Source organism: Trichoderma breve (genome assembly GCF_028502605.1).
Source record: "Trichoderma breve strain T069 chromosome 7 map unlocalized scaffold00008, whole genome shotgun sequence".
Classification (NCBI taxonomy): Eukaryota; Fungi; Ascomycota; class Sordariomycetes; order Hypocreales; family Hypocreaceae; genus Trichoderma; species Trichoderma breve.
In genome coordinates, this window is record NW_026611594.1 from 632,357 (window position 1) to 651,751 (window position 19,395).

At 46.3% G+C, this 19,395-nt stretch overlaps 7 protein-coding genes across 7 annotated transcripts; 3 read left to right on the forward strand and 4 right to left on the reverse strand.

Moving 5' to 3' along the window:
• Positions 1–178: 178 nt before the first annotated feature.
• On the reverse strand, positions 179–3,014 carry T069G_11300 (tetratricopeptide repeat domain-containing protein; the record flags this gene model as incomplete). The annotated part of the gene is made up of 2 exons (XM_056178505.1): positions 179–2,190; positions 2,246–3,014. 2 exons carry the CDS (start codon positions 3,012–3,014, stop codon positions 179–181), a joined length of 2,781 nt encoding a protein of 926 aa, XP_056023379.1.
• A 1,892-nt stretch (positions 3,015–4,906) lies between these two features.
• T069G_11301 (NADP oxidoreductase coenzyme f420-dependent domain-containing protein) lies at positions 4,907–5,767 on the forward strand (the record flags this gene model as incomplete). The annotated part of the gene is made up of 1 exon (XM_056178506.1): positions 4,907–5,767. One exon carries the CDS (start codon positions 4,907–4,909, stop codon positions 5,765–5,767), a length of 861 nt encoding a protein of 286 aa, XP_056023380.1.
• A 388-nt stretch (positions 5,768–6,155) lies between these two features.
• On the reverse strand, positions 6,156–8,135 carry T069G_11302 (protein-arginine deiminase (PAD) domain-containing protein; the record flags this gene model as incomplete). The annotated part of the gene is made up of 3 exons (XM_056178507.1): positions 6,156–6,499; positions 6,554–7,981; positions 8,108–8,135. The coding sequence occupies 3 exons, from the start codon at positions 8,133–8,135 to the stop codon at positions 6,156–6,158; spliced, it is 1,800 nt and encodes a 599-aa protein (XP_056023381.1).
• Positions 8,136–9,076: 941 nt separating this feature from the next.
• Positions 9,077–10,406, reverse strand: T069G_11303 (uncharacterized protein; the record flags this gene model as incomplete). The annotated part of the gene is made up of 4 exons (XM_056178508.1): positions 9,077–9,379; positions 9,443–9,864; positions 9,961–10,233; positions 10,283–10,406. The coding sequence occupies 4 exons, from the start codon at positions 10,404–10,406 to the stop codon at positions 9,077–9,079; spliced, it is 1,122 nt and encodes a 373-aa protein (XP_056023382.1).
• Positions 10,407–11,091: 685 nt separating this feature from the next.
• T069G_11304 (ankyrin repeats (3 copies) domain-containing protein) lies at positions 11,092–14,165 on the forward strand (the record flags this gene model as incomplete). The annotated part of the gene is made up of 4 exons (XM_056178509.1): positions 11,092–11,143; positions 11,281–12,382; positions 12,716–12,941; positions 13,041–14,165. 4 exons carry the CDS (start codon positions 11,092–11,094, stop codon positions 14,163–14,165), a joined length of 2,505 nt encoding a protein of 834 aa, XP_056023383.1.
• A 427-nt stretch (positions 14,166–14,592) lies between these two features.
• On the forward strand, positions 14,593–16,674 carry T069G_11305 (heterokaryon incompatibility protein (HET) domain-containing protein; the record flags this gene model as incomplete). The annotated part of the gene is made up of 3 exons (XM_056178510.1): positions 14,593–14,947; positions 15,011–15,523; positions 15,578–16,674. The coding sequence occupies 3 exons, from the start codon at positions 14,593–14,595 to the stop codon at positions 16,672–16,674; spliced, it is 1,965 nt and encodes a 654-aa protein (XP_056023384.1).
• A 441-nt stretch (positions 16,675–17,115) lies between these two features.
• T069G_11306 (major facilitator superfamily domain-containing protein) lies at positions 17,116–19,145 on the reverse strand (the record flags this gene model as incomplete). Its single annotated transcript, XM_056178511.1, has 7 exons — positions 17,116–17,844; positions 17,914–18,189; positions 18,242–18,386; positions 18,443–18,498; positions 18,555–18,657; positions 18,711–18,880; positions 18,954–19,145. 7 exons carry the CDS (start codon positions 19,143–19,145, stop codon positions 17,116–17,118), a joined length of 1,671 nt encoding a protein of 556 aa, XP_056023385.1.
• Between the last annotated feature and the right edge of the window lie 250 nt (positions 19,146–19,395).

The following is a 19,395-nucleotide window of genomic DNA, read 5'->3' on the forward strand; positions in this document are numbered from 1 at the left end:
ATGTTCCGCTCAATTTTACTTATGATATTTGTAAGAAGATATCTACACAGAACAGTTTAGTACCGTTGTCTGTGCAAAATCGCATTCTTAGTCCTAAAATTACCAGACACAATCGGTGTCAGGTATGTCTGCTGGGGGCTTTTCAAGGAACAGGTCGCAGCAATATGGCAATATATAATTATTTATTTCCTTTCCGCCATGCTCTTAGAGTTGATTGCGTAGCTAGAGTTCTTGGATGACTTGCGCCCAGTACCGTGTGCTGCAGATCATAGCAAGTCTGCATTAACCCTAGAGCATCTTCTTGACGATTCCTGTCTTTCCAAAGAACCGCGAGTTTTCTCATGTAATGCAGCGTATCAGGGTGTTGAGTTCCAAGTTTCTTTTTACAAATCTCGACCAGCTGCATCTGCAGCTCCTCAGCCTCTTCCCACCGGTTTTGCCTTCTGTATGTTAACGCAAGGTTATTCATACCAATCAAAGTATCGGGATGATCAATTCCGAGCTCTGCCTTGAAACCTTCAATCGCCCGTAATTCCAGCTTTTCGGCTTCTATATGCCGGCCTTGGTTCTTATATGTCGATGCTAGGTTAATCATGCTAATTAGTGTGTCTTGATGATCCGCCCCAAGTTTCGTCTTGAGGCCCTCAAGCACCTGTTCTTGCAGCTTTGCAGCTTTTTCCAATAAGCTTTGCTTCCGATACGTTAATGCTAGGTTGCCCATACTAATCAGTGTATCAGTATGATCAACCCCCAATTTCTTCGTAAGGCCCTCCACCGCCCGTAGGTCTAGCTTTTCAGCCTCCTTCCATCGACCCTGTTTTCGGTAGGTTGCTGCTAGGTTACTCATGTTGTGTAGAGTCTTAGGGTGATCGTCCCCAAGCTTCGTCTTAAGATTCTCCGTCACTCGTTCCCATATATTTTCCGCTTCCTGATACCTCCCGTCATAATACAGGCATTTCGCATATTTCCGTAAAAGATCAAGCTTGCCTTTGTCGTCTTCGCTAATCAGCGGCGACCCGAGAACGTAATGCGCGTGTGGCATACACGATCTCCACGTTCTTTTGTCGTAGTCAATGCTTCCCATATTCTTTGCCAATATTGAGATGGTTTTGCTGGCCCAATGAGATAGTAGCCCTTCTTTTCGAAGCCAATTTCTCATTGCTAAATGCACCAATCGATGGACAGTCACACCCGAGTCGACAGACCGCTTGGCTATGAACGAGTATCCTTGCAATGTCCCCATAGCTTCCATCTCTTGTTTCCGCGATTGACCCGGTGGAAGAAGCGATTGCGGTATGTCTTTCGCATCTACGCACGCCATGAAAGACAGATAGTCTGCTGCAAGAGGATCCCGATGGCGGATTTGCTCAAAGGATATAAGCCACGTAGTGGCTATAGGATTCTTCAAGTCGTGGTAACGACCATCGTCTTCAAAGTCTTCGCTAAGAAGTTCGATGACATCTTCTTCTTGCTCTTCCAGTAGCGATAGATAGTCGCCCAAGCTGATTCCGTTGGTATTTATATACACCGCTGCTTGGACAATGGCTAGTGGGAGGTACATAAGCTGAACGAGAAGAGCTGTCACATCTTGTTGACTAACAGGTTCCTGGTCAACTAGGCATTTCTCAAAAAGCTCCTTGCCATCATCTTCGTTCATGGCAGATAATTCTACTACGTTCCGACCCGCGAGCCTGACTGCCGCCTTCTTGTCGCGCGTTGTAAAGATGATCGACCCGTGGACGCTTTTTGGCATATAGTCAATCAGGCGACTGGATTCCTGTAAAGGCTGGTTAACCCACATGCCGATTTCGTCAGCATTATCGAACACCAAAAGCCATTGTCCTGCGCTCTCGCTGCTCAGATGATTCTGCACAAGCCTTTTAACGTCCGCTTTTGCATCATCATACCCGGAAATACCCAACTTCGCGGCGGCATTGCGATATGCTTGTCCTAAACTTTCCCTGCTGGTTGCTGGAATCCATATGACCGAGCAGTTTTTATGGTCATTCCTGATTCGGTAGACCAGTTCAAGAGCGAGCTGCGTCTTGCCGACTCCACCAAGTCCTGAGATTGCGACTTTGGCGGTATGTTGCCCTGGGAAAAGCATCTGACGAAGCCTTTTTAGATCAGACTCGCGGCTGGTGAAAGAGGGGTTCCGTTCAAACGGTACGATCCAAGTGCAGTTCTCAACTTGATACTATTAAATTATTAAGAATGATATGAGAGGGAGTGGAGGGCAACATACCTGTTTGGCTACTGGGACCATCGTCATGGCTCGTGGCATCGGCAATCTCTTTTTTAAGCCGACGGACTGCATTTGCCTTTCCTTCGCCATATATCATCGCCATGAATATACCGAATATACCAAGAAGGCAATACGCCCAATCTTCTTCAAGAGTGGTCTGTCGTGTCTCGGCCCATTTGAACCGTTCCTCAACGCTATACATTGAAAGGTCGTTTCCTCGGAGTGCTTGAACTCCAATATTTGTTACTTCGTGAATTTGCCGCTCAAGAGTCCTTTTGTCGCCAAGCCGTAGGCCATTCTTTATAAAGAACTCGACTGAGGCCGGAGCTAGAAGCTCTTGCAACGTCCAGCCTCGAGTAAACCACTTGCTTCTCCGAAAAGCCGACTCCCATATAGGCGGAGACTGCTGGCTATCGCTCTTTGACTCAGAGTCTGAGATGTCCGATAGATATGCATAACATCGAGTTGCATTCTGATACCAACGATACATGGAATTGATTGCCTCGGCAAGCTCGGTATTATTTGCTTTGTCGATACAGCAGGTATCTACCCATATGTATCGTAGGCCGTCACGTTTGGCTTGCGCCGCACAGAACCGGATTTTCTCGTAGCCAGTTTTCTCCATCCCAGTGCCGTCGACCAGGTCTCTAAAAGTGACTTCTTGGGAATCTGAGTCCCATGTATGCGATAGAATAGCATATCTAGGTATGGCACCAGCTGGCGCTTTTATCAGCCGATACTGGCCATTGTCGCAATCAAGCAGTCGCATTATTCCAAGCGGGGTTTACAATAAACGAGTTGCAATCGAAGTCGAACACCACATTCAGTGTTGATCTTAGCGAGAGCACATGAATTGCTAGTACGTGTGTAATGAGTGCTGATATACAGACATGACATGAAAATCGAGAGCAATGCACTGATAGAACCTGTAGACAGATCGAGAGACACACAGGCAGTGCCGAGGGCTCAGTAGCTGAACGGCGATGAAGCTGCGATCGCTGCCTTAAAAATGGTCTCCCGTGCCTTAAGTGGTTGGCACGGTAGGGTTATTCATGGCTATGGACCTGGAAAAATGGACACTAATGCAACATACGCATTTCATGCTTACCCTATGTTGACAGGCTCCACTGAATTACAAGCCAATGAACACACACTACGGGAGCTGTCAGAGAAGTTGTTCAAGTCTTTATGGTGTGTGTAGCTAGATATGGCTACCAATCAAGAAATTGCTTGACTTGGGCGGCCAATGAATTATAAACTAGATTGAAGGGAAATGTTGTTAAGATGTTGGACCTAGAGGTAAAGGTGTAGGGAGCTATACTCCCTGGGTAAATTCCTTTCTCCTTCAAAATGATATTTATCCCACCTTATCCTATCTAAGATAGAACCGGTTTCTAAAAGCCCATTCCTTATTTGATCGTTGGCAAGGGCTCATTGTGGTGGTGCCAAGATAGTACTCCTGAGACGTCTTTGACACATCAATTATCATACACATATATTCCTTGTCGGTAAAATCTAGAATGATATTACAAAGCGGTTGATAGACAACATCAAAGTCCATGCCCTTTGCAAACTTAGTGCGCTATCAATGCGCATCCTTAAAAGCACCACGGGCTGAATTGCCTTTGCTGCCGCAAAAGGTTAATTAAATAAAATTAGACAACCTCCCGGGCTTATAATGAACTGACTGTTGATGTCCTTGTTGAGCAACTATTACAAGGTCGATCAGCGGAAGGTTTGTAAACTCTGGCGGAGTCATTGTAGGTACCACCTCCGTATATATTGACTTGATTTCCACTGCCTGTTATCATGAGCACTACTATTAAAGTTGAATTTTTCTTAAGTCATGGGTATGACAGCTTTCATAACTTGCACTTGCCGTATAGAGAGAAGGGAAGAAGCAAGAAACTTGAACATGGAGTGACTCAGCATTTATTCAGCCAAGTGTACAACATGATGCTGTATTTAACTTCAACCCTGGCAGAGAGAAAGACAGCTATTTGCTTGCAAACCTGGGTTACAGACGCTACAAGCCTGGCTTGAAATTAGATACTTCTTTTCAGTTGTCCAACTTCCTAATTTCTAGGGACTACCTAACCTCTATAGGGACGCCACAGTGATCTGCGAAAAAGTGGCAATTTAATCATGATACGAAGCTACGAATATAGCGGTTTAAACGTTAAGAGAGTTTTATAACATCGTTAACTGATAACTTTGTGCCTCATAGCTGATGCTTGTCTCATTATGAGAGCGTGAATCTAAAACCTGGAATGTAACACTGATAATGCAATTTATTATCCCCTGACAACTTATTAAACGTTTACAATATCTAAGTTATAAATACGTCTTGCGGAGAATCGTGTAAATGGCTTACATGGAGCTTTGCGGAGATTCTCGTATAGAAAATTGTAAGGAGATTTTGCGGAAAGTGTTGCGGAGAAGACCTGCGCGGAGCGCTATTAGAGAAGTCTTGCGGAGAGTGAGAAAAACTCCACTCCTACAAGTTTAGCTGATTGCTTATGTTGCAACATTTCTCAATATAAATCTACTGTAGATAAGCCTTTCTGCACTTTCCGATCCTATCATAAAACATCTTACACATTCAGCCTGCGTCTACAAGAATCATCACTCGGCTGAAATATTTTTACAGCACTCGAAAACATGGCAGCAACCGACCAACCTCCAAAGACAGACATACCACGCCAAATCGCCATCATAGGCGCTGGTGTGGTCGGAACCGCCTTAGCAACACAGCTTATTCACGCTGGCAACTCTGTCAGCATTAGTAATTCGAGAGGTCCTGAAAGCCTTCGTGATGTGGAGAGGACAACAGGTGCCAAAGCAATGGATACCAAGCGCGCAGTTTCCGAAGCGGATGTCGTTATTCTTGCAATACCAATGAGCGGTATTCTGCCCTTGCAGCCGCTTTTACAATCTTCTTTGCGACCCGACACCATCTTGATTGATGCCTGCAATTATTATCCCACGCGTGATGGGAACATCCAGCCGTTAGATGAAGGCGTGGTAGAGAGTGTTTGGATGTCGAAAACATTCTCACACCCAGTGGTGAAGGCATTAAATAATATCGTTGCTCTCAACATTGCTTCCAGCTCAAAAACAAAAGGTTCTCCGAAAAGAGTAGCACTTCCCGTCTCAGGAGAGGATGACAAGTCCGTGGCAGTTGTGATGGAATTGGTAGAAGCAATGGGATTCGACGCATTCAACGCAGGTCAACTAGCAGACTCGTGGCGACAGCAACCTGGACAGCCAGCTTATTGTACTGAGCCGAATCTGAAAGAACTAGTAAGTTTACTTAGTTCTGCAAACCGGGACGGTGTAAGCGCAAAACGAGACCAAGGGATGGCGCTTGCACAGAAGTTACCGCCAGATTTCCCTCCGCAAATTATGGTGAAAGTAGCGCGATTAGGGGCCGGTTTGGACTGGTGGAAGCCTGGAAGCTGGCTCGCAGCGGCAAAATTTGCGTATGCTCTTGCTCGAGCGAGTTTCAAACGTTCTGCTTAGAGGATTGGATGTGTGAAGAAAGGCGTTGAGTCAGTTGGCTAATATTAATCACTCGAGGTGCACGCCACCGGCTTCGACTAAGCCAAGCAAACGAAAAGCGGTATACCTTCGATCTTTGTGTTATTCTTGAACATTCCTTTCTTTTTATATTTCCTATTTATATATCAGATATTGCATAGTGACCCGATTGGTTGATCGAGCTTATGGTTCAGGTAGCTATGCGCTCGCCGAATGGGCTGCATAGCCACCGCACCTCAAATTGTTTAAATTATATCAATGGATGGAATTAATTGCGAAAGAATGTTATTACACTAATTAGTATAATACATAGATATCTATATGCCATCCATGGATCTAAATTCAGTGTTGAATTAATAACCTAAGGGCTTCACCACCAAGGAGCTGACGCATCGCGGTAGACATTCGTCCCACAGTGAACTTCGCCGTCCAGCTCGTGATGATCATACCAATCATCGATAAACGTGACGTTGAAGTTTATCTTTGAATAAGCATCGCGGACTGCTGTCGCAAATATGTCTTTTCCGTCAATAATTGGGCCCCATTGAGCGGGTGCCAGAATCTGAGAATCGCTCAGCACGACACCATTGATGGCTCCTGGGTACATCGCAGTGAGACGGGGGCCTGTATAACGTGTCGTAGTCTGTCTTTTCTCCAGCGGCCCATTGGGATTGATGGCCTCGATAATCGAGAGAGGTTTCGGAGCAGGTGCGCCTTTGAATGTGGCGACGGTGTGAAGCTGCGCAGGCTGAGCCCCGTTGGCTGTACAGGGAAATGACTCGTTATAGTAGATGCCAGGGACGTGAAGAATCTCGTCATCGGTGAGTCCGACAGCATTTTTAACAATCTCAATGTTCTTCTGGATATACTGATTGGCGTATGTGTTGAGCTCTGTCAGGCTGGCTAGTTGCAAGACCTGATCGACAGTGAGGTTGGGCAGACAATACTGAAAACTCGGCTTAGGATCAGAGGCATCTTGAATTCGTGACATAGCCGTAACACCGCCATGTCCAGCCGCTTGCGCATCTTTCAGGAGCTGGATACCGGCAAGTGGATCGGCAAGCATAACAATCCAGCCTCGTGAATTGTTGGCCGGTAGAAATTGCATGTACTCGTCTGTATGCCCGACCAGAAGCCAATCATGGTCAGTAATAACGGGATCTTGTGCCTCTTGTGCCCTAAGAAACGCCATGATCCATGGATCTTCCGAGTCTTGCTGGCCCATTATGATACGACCGGCAGCATATGTTTTGTTGTTGAAGCTGTGCGGCGGGATTGTTTCCAGATTACCCATGGAATCAGTAGAACCGCCACGCCACAAGTACTGGATCGCGCCAACGGAGTCGGATCGCAAGTCCGTGAAGACTTGTCGGCCGGCGGAGCGGTACTCCTGTCCAGATCTGATATTTATGCGCAACACCACAGGCCCGTCAGGCCCTGGGATGCTGGAATAGCCCGGCTCAAAAAAGTCTTGTACCCAAATATCAGGATCTTTGGTGAACTCAAAAACAGGCTCCTTAATGCCGGCCTGAGCAACGGGGCCTTTCAGTGCCTCGACGAATTTTTCTTGCGGAGCACCTATACCCGGATAGTTATTAGTGAAGACTTGCTGAGCATGCTGAAGGTGATGATGAGTCAATACGGGAGCAACACGCAATGCCACCGAGTCGCTGCCCGATTCTGATCCGTCAGTGACGTTGAAAAGAACTTGAACACGGCCGTCCCAAACTTGCGGGTACCTCGTAGTGCGGCCGTCGATGCCTAGTTCCAGTCCTGCTTTGAGTTCTTGCGCAGTAAAGGTGGTGTTTCCCATCACATACACCCAATCCTTGTCTACCTTGTAGAAGATGCGCACATTGTCGGCTGCATTGTCTCCCGAGATGCCAATGCTGCCGACAGCATCATCACTGAGATTCTGGATTGGTAACGTGACCAGCGGCGCAATGTACTTGGAATTGCGGAGAATATTGTCAGAAGCGTCGTTACACATCGACAATTCTCCATCGAGCGTTTGAGACGTGACCTGGGACGAGCATCGGCCATCTGTGTCTCCAATGTTGGCCAGAAACAGAGCGCCATATTCTTCGGTCCATAAAGTTTTGTCGGCCTCAGTCTGGTCTGTCGAATCTATTTTACCATCACGATTGCTATCGGCGAGGATGGTGGCCTGAATTGCATTGCTGGCTCTAGCCAAACCTGAATCCGGTCAGTACACTCACTGTGGCCCTCGTTGTTTACCAAATTGACAGGGAAAATACCTAGAATAGCCACTGCCGCCTGCTTTGAGAAATGCATCGGAACAGTCTGTTCAGGATGTCTTACACAATGTGGGCTCAGAGTTGCCAAGCATAAGGGTGTCAAGGTCTTTTAAAAGATCTACGGCTTTGCTGACTTGTGATAAAGCCGAGGATTGGCAGTCGCACCCCTGTCAACATCCATGCAAACACCTTCAAAAACATCCTCTTGGCAGGATGGGAATACGAGACAACTTGGCGCTAAGTTGTTAAATTTGTCTTTCCTGGAACTTCATGACTTAACAGAGAAAGCAGGAGCAGTAGTTGGTGTTTTAAAACCAATTACCTTGATTCTTCCCCTGGTTGAACAACATGGTCCTTCTTTATGAGGTAACATATGGGGCTGATAGTTAAACAGTAAATGGTGCATTTAAGGTGAAAGCCACCCGGGTTCTAGCGTGGAGACCTCTGTCAGACCAGAACGACAGGGCGTCAATGGGGCTGAGTACCGTGTTGCTGTAGTATCCTTTCCGTCTGCCGTAGTATCCATGGTGTAATAGCCATCTGAGCGGATATGATCCACATAGCTTAAAAGTGAAAAGAGACTGCTGTAAGAGGCATTGAATGGCAAAGGAGATTCATAGGTTCACAACGATGGAAAAGTAACAGTAATATTTAATCTCGTGGGAGATCTGAGAATATATTAAAATGTTTGCGGTGAGTCTCAGCGCAGAATTTGTTTCTATACCTGTTTATACCAGCGTTGCATAATAATTCGGCGTCGGAAGTTATGTCCAAACTCCGATGTCTCATTCAATCTCTTCTTTCAATGCAGGCTTACTGTAACCATCATCCCTACCATTCTTATCTCTGATGATAAAAACTGGACCTGTTAATTACCAAGCGATTTTGTCCTCGTAGTCGTTACCTTACCAGTTGACTTGTCTCGTCACAAGCAAATCTGCCCATTATTACATCCGAGGCAAGCCCTCTTGCATATACGCAATTTATAATATCAGTAAATAACTCATGTCATAACTCAACATCAGCTATCATACTATCGGCCATGAGAATCGGGAATAACCCTTGAGTGAGAAGATGATGGCTCGGTCAGGGTGTCTCGTCCCAGCATTGCCTTCATCACGGATGCCGCCGTAGCAGCCGCAAACGGCTGCCATACCTTGTTCTTGTGACTATCGGCATAATCGCAAACTCCCTTGACAATAACACAAGATACCTCGTCCCAAATACCGGCACCTTCCATCTCAAAAGCCATGATATCTCGCTGTCCAGCGATTCGGTCACGGTGTTCACCAGACTTCATTACCGTATCACCAGAAGCCACGCAGCCAACGAAGATCTCTGGGCATTGTGCGTCGTCCAGTTCTAAATCTTTCTTCAGTACTAAACGCTCCCTTTGTACCAGTTGTCCTTCATCGCACATGAGTGTGGAACAAAGCGCCTGGGCAGCTTCTTCACAAAGGCCATTCGTCTCCTGAGTGCATTTACACTTCTGCGATGCCCGGTGTTTATGGCGATAGCTGGCCGCAAATAGCTTGTCCTCACCCACACCGGGATATCGGTAACTGCATCGGTGCCTCTCTTTTATTGCTGCGGATTGTAAGTCTCTTAGATATTGTCCGGCCTTCTGCCGCAGTTGTCTTCGTCTACGCTCAGTTTCAAAACTGGCAATTAGAGTGCGAACGTCTTTATTTGGTCGGCCGAGGCTGTCGTATACTGTATCTTTGGCCACGAATTTGTTAGGGTACTGTCTTCCCAGGGTATGCTGAATCACCGTTTTGCTAATGACTACGTCGCCCAAGAGTATTTCGTCCGCGCCCGTGCCTGGTACGCCGCCACATATTCCCACAAGAAGCGTAAGTTTCACTGCAGAATAGCTTGACCTGAAGTTAGCCGCCGCTCCAGCCGCAGACGCCGTGCCCATGTTGGGAAGAAGTACCAGCACGACGTTATGCTTCCCAATCTGTCCGGTTGTGTAAGTGTTTGTATCTCCATGCGCGCGGCCATACGAGTCTCCGTCTTCGTCCCAGAATTGATCAAAGACTAGTGAAACGGCATCATACTCGAGAGGTAATGTGCAGATGATTGCAACATGGAAATCCTCACGGCAACATGGCTGGTCGTCGCTAGGCATACCACCTCGATTTTCTATTGGCAACCTCTCAACCTCAGCGAGTTCACGGAAGGGATTGACTACACTCAATCAGCATAACAGCGCTTTAATGGGTGATGTTGCACGTACACCCGGCAAAATTACTGGAATTAATCTGTATGCCACTCGCATTGTTGTTATATTGAGGCCCATCGCCTGACGAGATGTTTTGCGGACCTGAGCCATGATTACTGATAGACGTATTGGAAGGCATGGTTGGTATTGTGCCCCGTTACAAGGCCGACGGCAGATGAGGTCCTGCGGAGAGTACATGTAATTGAGCCTGCAGAGCGATGGAACCAACCTTGAGGACGGCGAGAACTTGGCGAAAATTTACCCGCGAGGTTTTCCAAATGGACAATTTGCTGAAATTTCGCTTCTAATTCCCTCGCCTGCCGGAACCCTGAGCGATCTCTTGCATCATTGAGATGGAAGGTTACTGGACTCGCTGGGACATTCACTCGATTTCTTTCCCCACCTCTTTCTTATCTGATATTCAATGTGTTGCCGTATGAGCCAATAGAACTTGAATAGTCAACATCTGCTGTTTATAGGCTGGACAGCTTCTTCCTCCGAGGCTTTCCCTTGCGGCCCAACGATTCCCCACTCTTCCTCACACCAAGTGTTTGTGATACTGCAAGAATATTTCTGCGGGATACGCAACGCGAATATTTACTGAGCTTTATCCAGGCCTGGCAGTCGCACGGATGGCGACGACCTCGAGTTCCCACATCAGTAGCCATGGCGGCGGCTCTCAAAACATTCATACTGGCGACGGGCCTCAGTACAACAACGATAAGGGCCACCAGTTTAATCATAACAACTTCTATGGGAGTAAGGCATTGACTTCGGGCAAAGAATGATGTCTATTTCTTTTTTTCTGACCTGCTATAGCCAACATGAAGGATTCAGCATACGAAGACGCGGAAAGGCTTCAAAAAGAAAAAGAAGGTAAGGCGATTGCTATTTCCATTAGTCTACTTAGCTGCCAATTTAATAAGAGAGTTGTGAGAACTAACCAGTGGCAGAGTGCCTGCGTTCTCTCAGCTACCAGAACATTGACGCTCGGAAGATAGATATATCTTCAGCCCATCCCACAACGTGCAACTGGCTCTTTAACACCGAGCAATTTCAGCAGTGGTGTCGACGTACCGAGCTCTCAAGCCACAACGGGGTACTTTGGATCAAAGGGAATCCGGGCACAGGAAAATCAACGCTGATGAAACACACCTTGCAATATTGCGAAGAAAAAATATTTGAGAATAGTATTATTGCAGCACATTTCTTTAATGCTCGTGGCGACAGCTTTGAGCAGACGCCAATCGGTATGCTGCGTTTGTTAGTATACCAACTAATTCTCAAGGAGTCGTCCACATACGAACGATTCATCCCTCTGTTTCGTGACAAACAGCAGAAACATACAGAGTGGGCATGGCGAGAGCCAGAACTGCAAAACTTCTTGCTTTCGGAGACACAGTATTGCCCAAAACCGCTTGTTCTCTTTGTTGATGCATTGGATGAATGCAGCGAATCACATGTGCGAAACCTCGTGCGCTTCCTTGAAGATCTCAGCGTCAAGTCAAAGGTGATTCTCAACATATGTCTCTCGAGCCGCCATTATCCGACCATCAGCATGGAAAAGCATTTGGAATTAGTTGTAGAAACTACGAGCGAGCACGACAAGGACATCATCAAATACACCGGCGACAAGTTGACAAAGATTGACGAGCAGATCAAAAGAGAAGTCCTGAAAAAGGCATCTGGCGTTTTTATGTGGGTTGTGCTTGTCATTGAAATGCTGAACAGAGCATATGATGAAGGCCAGCTGGAAGCAATGCACCAACTGTTACAAGAGGTACCCAGCGACCTTGATGAAGTGTTCCTCACACTGCTCAGTAAAGACAATCGAAGAAAGCAAGAGACTTTATTTATGCTCCAGTTTGTTTTATTCACGAGACGTCTACTCAGCCCAAAGGAGCTGTATTGTGCTACTCTGGCTGAAATGGAAGTTTACGTGGGACCCTGGGACCCAGCACAAATAACGCCAGACGATATACGGCGGCGAATCACCCATTCATCGCGAGGTCTTATTGAAGTACGACAAGGAGGAACCGTACAATTCATCCACGAATCCGTCAAAGACTTTCTTGTTCGAAATAAGAGATTGCGAATACTTGATCAAAACCTTGGGTCAGACATTATCAGCAGAAGCCACGAACGTCTAAGATCCTGCTGCATGTCATATATGACGACACAAGTTTCTCGCCCAGCAACAGACAGGGCGCAAATCATTGCTCTAGGTGACCAATACCCATTTTTAGAGTATGCATCCACATATATTCTATCACACGCAGAGATGTCAGACACCGACAACCAAGCTCAATTTTTATATCGTTTAAATAAACACCCTCTCCTATTGGAGCGAATAAGACTATTTCATAACGCTTTTGAGACGAATTCGGGCATGGCTTGTATTAAAGGCATCCGATTGCTTCACATGTTTGCATATCATGGGTTAAATAGACTTGTAAAGATTCTACTCGAGAAAAGGATCGACGTTGACGCTCACGAAGGTCTCTTCGGCACGGCGCTTCAGACAGCTGCAGCAGGAGGTGGAGGGGAAGTTGTGAAAACACTGCTCCAAAAGGGGGCAAAAATCAACGCTCAAGGAGGCTTTTTTAACACTGCACTCCAGGCAGCTGCATCAGAAGGTCATTCAGAGGTCGTATCAATATTGCTTGAGGCAAAAGCAAGTGTCCATTTGATGCAAGGGGGAATTGCCGGCACTGCACTCAATGCAGCAGCTGCTCAAGGCAAGACGGATACTATAACAATGTTGCTTGAAAAGGGAGCAAATATCGACGCACAAGGAGGCATCTATGGCACAGCACTTCAGGCAGCAGCTGCTGAGGGCAATTACGATGCTGTAGCAATGCTACTTGAAGAGGAGGCACATATCGATGCTCAAGGAGGGATTTTTAATACTGCACTTCAGGCAGCTGCATCGGGAGGCCACAAAAAGATTGTAACAATGCTGCTTAAGAAGGGAGCAAATATCAATGCTCAAGGAGGCTTCTATGGCACTGCGCTCCAAGCAGCAGCCGCCAAAGGCGAAAAGGATATTGTAGAAGTTCTGCTTGAAGGGGGTGCCAACATTAAGATCCAAGCAGGCGCCTACGGCACCGCACTCCGTGCAGCTGTATCAGAAGGACACAAGGTCATTGCAGCAATGCTACTCAAAGAGGGAGAAAGGGTTCATGAACAAGAAGACATTTCCAGTACTGCGCCCGATGCAACTGTGGTGGGAAGCGAGAAAGCGATTACAGATATACGAGTGGCGGACGTTAATACTCAAAGAGGGGCAAGTGGCACCTCATCCCAAGCAGCTATATTGACAGGCAAGGATGACGTCGAAGTATTACTTCAAGAAGTAGGGAAATGGGATGTGAAAAGCGACTATTTCAGTACTGCACTTCAAAAGGCTATAATTACCAACGATGATAAAGAGATTATAGCGGTGTTGCTTAAAGAAGGGGTAAGTACTAATACTCGAAGCATTGCCTTTAAAGCGCTATTCAACGGTATATCCAAGCCGCGCAAAGATGTAATGGGTGTGTTACTTGAAGGCAAGATGAGTGCCAATCGTCAATGGATATTTGACACAGCGCTATGCATAGCGGCGAGCAAAGGTAAGAAGTATTTTGTGGCCAAATTACGTGAGAAAGGAGCAAAATTTGATACTCGCGATATATTCTTCTCATACACTTTACTGGCAGATCCTAGGGAAGACATTCACGACGATGCTTTCAGAATATTTCTTGAGAATGGGGCTGACATTAACACTCAAAACTATCGTGTTGAGACGGACGTTGAGACGGACGTTCAGAAGGCTGAATCCCAGCGCCATTGGGTGGACATCTGGCTCTGTCTAGCGGGACTTATCTCGGGGATTCTTTACATATTTATGAGTTAATGACTGAATCATAGAGATTAGTAAATATATCATCGTATAGCCTGGAACGTTGAAGCTTGACAGAAAAGATGGAGAAGTTTAGAGCGGATATGGCCTGTACTCCATCGAGTAATAAGGCTTGGGGTAGTATGGCCAGAGAATAGCCCGTAAAAAAATATAGTCCTACTGTAAAATATTGAATGTTTATGCTTAGAGTTCATGATGCTGAGTTGAAAAGCGACTGCTTTTAGACCAATAGCAGGCAGGTGGTAAGCGAGAAAATGCCTCAAAGGGGGCGCGTGAAAGGAACAATATTCTTCCTCGCATTTCTCTCTTTTCAACCACATTTGAGAACTTACTAGCAAGGCTTTGGCCCGCTCGTGATAATAGTTCTTCAGAGTCATTAAAGAACAGAGACCTCTCTAGCAAAGCTAGCAAATGATTTACTATGGCCTCTGATGTGCAAAACCAATTCCTCTGCCCCCCTTGTCGAAGCTTCATTGCCTGGACCAAGATCCCAAACTTAACATCTGAAGCCGGATTTGAGACGCCTTACAAGCCAAGTTTTGAAGCTCTCGAGGCTTCAGCGACCCACTGCCCCCTTTGCCAACATGTTTTTCGGGATGTCCTAAATGGGAAGCCTCGTTATGATGGGCGAGAACCTACTCCAGTGTCATACAGAATATTTGCCGAAGTCAATACGGGGTCCGAACGACGCTTAGTAAACGTCACTTGGGTAGAAGATCTTCCGTTCCCAAGTGCAGGCCCTCGAGACCCAGTATACTATCTTGCACATCCTGAAAGTCAGTTCAGATACAAGGATTTGTGATTGAACAAACGAATACGATGCTAAAAGAAAGCTCTAGGCATTGAAAATAGAATATTATGGAGAGAAAAGGTGCCGTCGTTCGACTCTCGTCTGAAAGCTCTCTCAGAATGGATATCAGAATGTGACCGTCATCATACCCGATGCGTCGAAAAGCCAACAGTAAGGCCTCGAAGGCTTTTAGATCTGTCCGACGTTGGGAATTCGAGAGTAGTGAGATTAATCGAAACCTCTACTTCTGTTGAGATCGACGTTCGCTATTCTACTCTTAGTCACTGCTGGGGACCCCCCACCTCCGAGCCGCCACTAAAGACTACGTCAACCAATTTAAACAGTCACTATATAGGTATACCGGTAGAAAATTTGAATCTCAACTTTAGAGATGCCGTCTTCATTTCCGTTAAGCTTGGCCTCCGATACTTATGGATCGATTCCCTATGCATCATCCAAGATGATCATGAAGACTGGGAAATGGAAGCAGCAAAAATGGCAGACATATACCGCCAAAGCTATATCAATCTCGCTGCCTCTGCGGCACATGATGCGCATGGAGGTATAACTGATTTATCTTCTCTTCATATCTCCAAGCATACGACTACCACTGTAGTCCGTTACAACCTATCGACCCAAGCCGCAGTGAGCTCATCGGATGAGCTTTACGAGGAAGTTATGATCAGGCCTACGACACTAAAAGAAGAGTCTCGTAAACTTTTATCTCGTTCATCTTCTCCGTACTTTGCACGGGGTTGGGTACTCCAAGAAGTAGCGCTTGCTCCGCGGACGATATACTTTACAACCGATCAAATGATGTGGCAATGCCGGCACCTTTTTGAATCCGAAGACAGAACATGGTCTTCAAGCGGTGGAATACCGGCATTAACTTACGCTTATTCAACCTCAGAAATTTTTGACTTTACGAAAAAACAGAAAGCCTTCTCAATATGGCAAGTGTGGCTGAAGTCATATGTGACTCGAGAGCTTTCATATCCCTCCGATGTCGCAGCCGCAGCCGCAGGCTTAATCAACTATTACCAATCTGCAACTGGGTACACACCTATGCTTGGGCTGTGGAAAGAAACGCTGTATGCTGATCTGCAGTGGTCAATTTCGGGTGGTCACTTCCAGGACGCGCCTCCAAGAAACAACTTTCCATCTTGGTCTTGGTTATCTCTTTTACCATGCGGTAACCCAGGAGTATCGTGGGATGATATTACGTATCTTGGGAGCACAGCCCAGTCTCTTCGAATTGAAGAGTGGGAGGAGAAGTGGAGCGGTCTACCTTTTACATCGGCACTCCAGTTCTCAAGACTGGTGATTTCAACGATTACTCAAGATGGAATACTTTCCGTTCCGTCTGCTGAAAGTGAGACTGTTTCAAGTGTGAAGGTTGAAGTTCAGGGAAGCCGCATATGGTACGACTATCCCAAGATCGAATACCAGCTACCTGTGGGATCAAAACATGCAGTTAAGTTAGCTCATCTCGAGCAAACCATATTTCGATATGACACCACCGGTATCGCACGTTCAATTCGGGACAGCTATCTTGTTTTAAGAATGACAACAGATAATCCTCCCCGATATCAACGACTTGGGACTGGTAAGATTTATACATCCATTGATGAAAAAGTAGACACCTGGAGTCCAACAGGCCACTTGGAGAGACACTTTAAAGAATCAGATAGACAGATTATCGAACTAGTGTGATATTGATAAATGATAGTAGGCAATCAAACCTTGATTACATCTGAACGTGAAGGAATTGTCGATCCGTGTGCACTACGTCTTTTTGCCTTCGACTTGATCAGCACATGTAATGATGACCCACACTATAAGTCTCATGACATCGTCAAGGATATAAAACCACGGATACTGATCATAAAACCTCAATTAGATGATTACAGGAGACAGACTTTTGAGAGCAAAAGCAATATTATCATGTATTTGTGACTATGGTAAGACCAAGCCAACGTCAATGGCCGAGCTCACATCCAGTATAAAGAGAGTGGATATAAATGCCAATTCTAAGAGTGGCAAATAGAGCTCAATAAATTCACAATCATTAATCTAATCTTTCAAGGAAACCAATCCTTCTTATTCCGACCGACCCAATGCCGCATTCCATACTGTCTTGGGCTAATCAGGGTTTTAAGCTCCTCCGGCTGACATCTCCATGAAGAGTTTCTCGGTCTTCATTCCAAGGGATGATAGTAAGAGAACTCCACCAGCAACAATTACGAGGATGTATACTCGACTCATTGCCTTGACAATTGCCTCCAGGGCAAGGGCCCTGACAGCGTCGGTAGCTTGGGCAAGAAGCTGACTTTGAGTACCCGCAATGGCACCATGCAGCTGGGCATCTGTATATCCGTATCCTGCCAGAGCGCTCTGGAGATATTGGAACGCAAGGTTCTGAAATACAGTTCCAGAGATAGCCAGGGCGTGGACAGCGGCTCCGATTTGCGCCATGTTGATGAAACCAATAGCGTCAGGAATCATTTGCGGCCCGAAGCGCGGGTCCATTGCCACCTTTACAGGAGTAACAGAGTATGCGGCCTGGTTCGCCACGCCTGTTCCAATGGCCAAGATGACGCTGTATCCGTACACCTTGGATGTCGCGGTAGTAGAATCGACTGTAAACATCAAAGCTCCGCCGATAGTAATCATTATGCCTCCAAAGATATACCACGGTTGGTAGTATCCGAATTTTGGCATAAGCGTACCGTTGAACATGATGCAGAAGATCGTAACGCAGATAAAAGGAAGCAGTCGTACAGCGGCTGAAATAGCGCCATCATCTCTCGTGAATTGGAAAAAGAGTGGGATGTAATACACTGGCGCGAAGATTGTTGTTGTTGTGCAGGCAGTAGCGAAATGCTGCAATACCAATGATCGTGATTCCAGGAAACCTGCCGGGAAGATTCGCTGTGCTTTAGTAGTGAATACTTTGAAGCGCTGCTGCAGCCCAAAGAGTATGATGAGAACACCGCAAGTAACAAAACAAGCAATAGTTCGGCCATCATCCCAAGCCCACTCAGCACCACCAAAGGTGAGGGCTAAAACCCAAACAGCATAAATCGCAGCATTGAGAACAGTTCCAAGCCAGTCCACGGCAGCCAACCTTTGGAAAAGCTTGAGTGTCGGTTGAGGGTCAAGCGATGGGATGGCGAATATGTAGACGGGACAGGTCACAGCGAAAATAACCAAATTAATGTAGAATGCCTTCTCACTTGTTAGTAATAGTTTTGACAAACAAGGAAGCTTAAAATGTTACCCAGCGCCAGGTAGCAGAGCTCTCCGCAAAGGCTCCTCCAATGATTGGGCCAAGAATGGTTCCAACACCCCAAGACACTCCTGTTCCTGCAATGTAGAGAGGACGTTCGCGTGGGGAAGACAACAAAGACAGGATATTCAATCCACTATAAAAGGTTTTAGCTTAGAGAAGTGAAAAATGTTGAAGCCTCCCATCACTTACCCCAGATATATACCAGCTCCTCCGGCACCAGCAATAACTCTTCCGATGATGAGTGCCTATACTGTTGTCAGCAGATGGAATAGAAAGCTGCTAGGGTTATTCAAAAACTAACGTTCATATTGGGCGCAGCACCGCAAATTGCACTGCCCACTTCAAACATCACAGCCGTTGCGAAGAATAGCCATTTCACATCGAAAATTCCATATGCTTTTCCCCTGAACGATGTTAGTTTATCGACAGCAGTCAGATGTAGTAAGGTTTATCTCACATTGACAAGATAACGGCAACACTACCCAAAGGAAATCCGACTCCAATCCAGGCCAGTTTTTCCGGCTCACCAAATTGTTCAAGAACAGTTCCTTGAACATCTGCGGCAACGGTCGTATCAAGTCCATATAGAGCGCCAGTCACGTATACGGTTATCAGAGTTAATACCCACTATATGAGGAAGAACAAGGCCGAGATGTTAGTGCTTCTGTCAACTTCAGTTTCAGAGTTGCATTATTGGTACCTTCCAGGTCGAGACGCCTTTAGCTTTTCGGACGTCTGTGACAACCTCCTCTGTCGATTCTAATGAGTTCTTCTCCAGATTCCGAAGCGAGCTGTCATTATCGGATGGTGACTGCTCTTTGGAGTTGTGGCCGGAGATGGTACTCTGGGTCTCCGGCGACGACGAGTCGCTGGGGTTCTTGGCGTAGTCCATAACTACCGGTATGTGCCTATTCAGCAACGGGACACAGGACCAGGTGGTGATAGAGTGTAAGTTCTTCACGCTTTACAAATTACAGGGCACTGTGGCTATATAGGCTTTCCTCTTTCACTCGGAAAACAAAATGAAATTTCATATTCTAGCGCTGACACGATTCACCCATCTTGCAGCTGAATCCTGCCAAAATTGGTCCCGGCCACTCGGTGATCACTCCGCGATACTTCCAAAAGAATAAGAGGTTTGC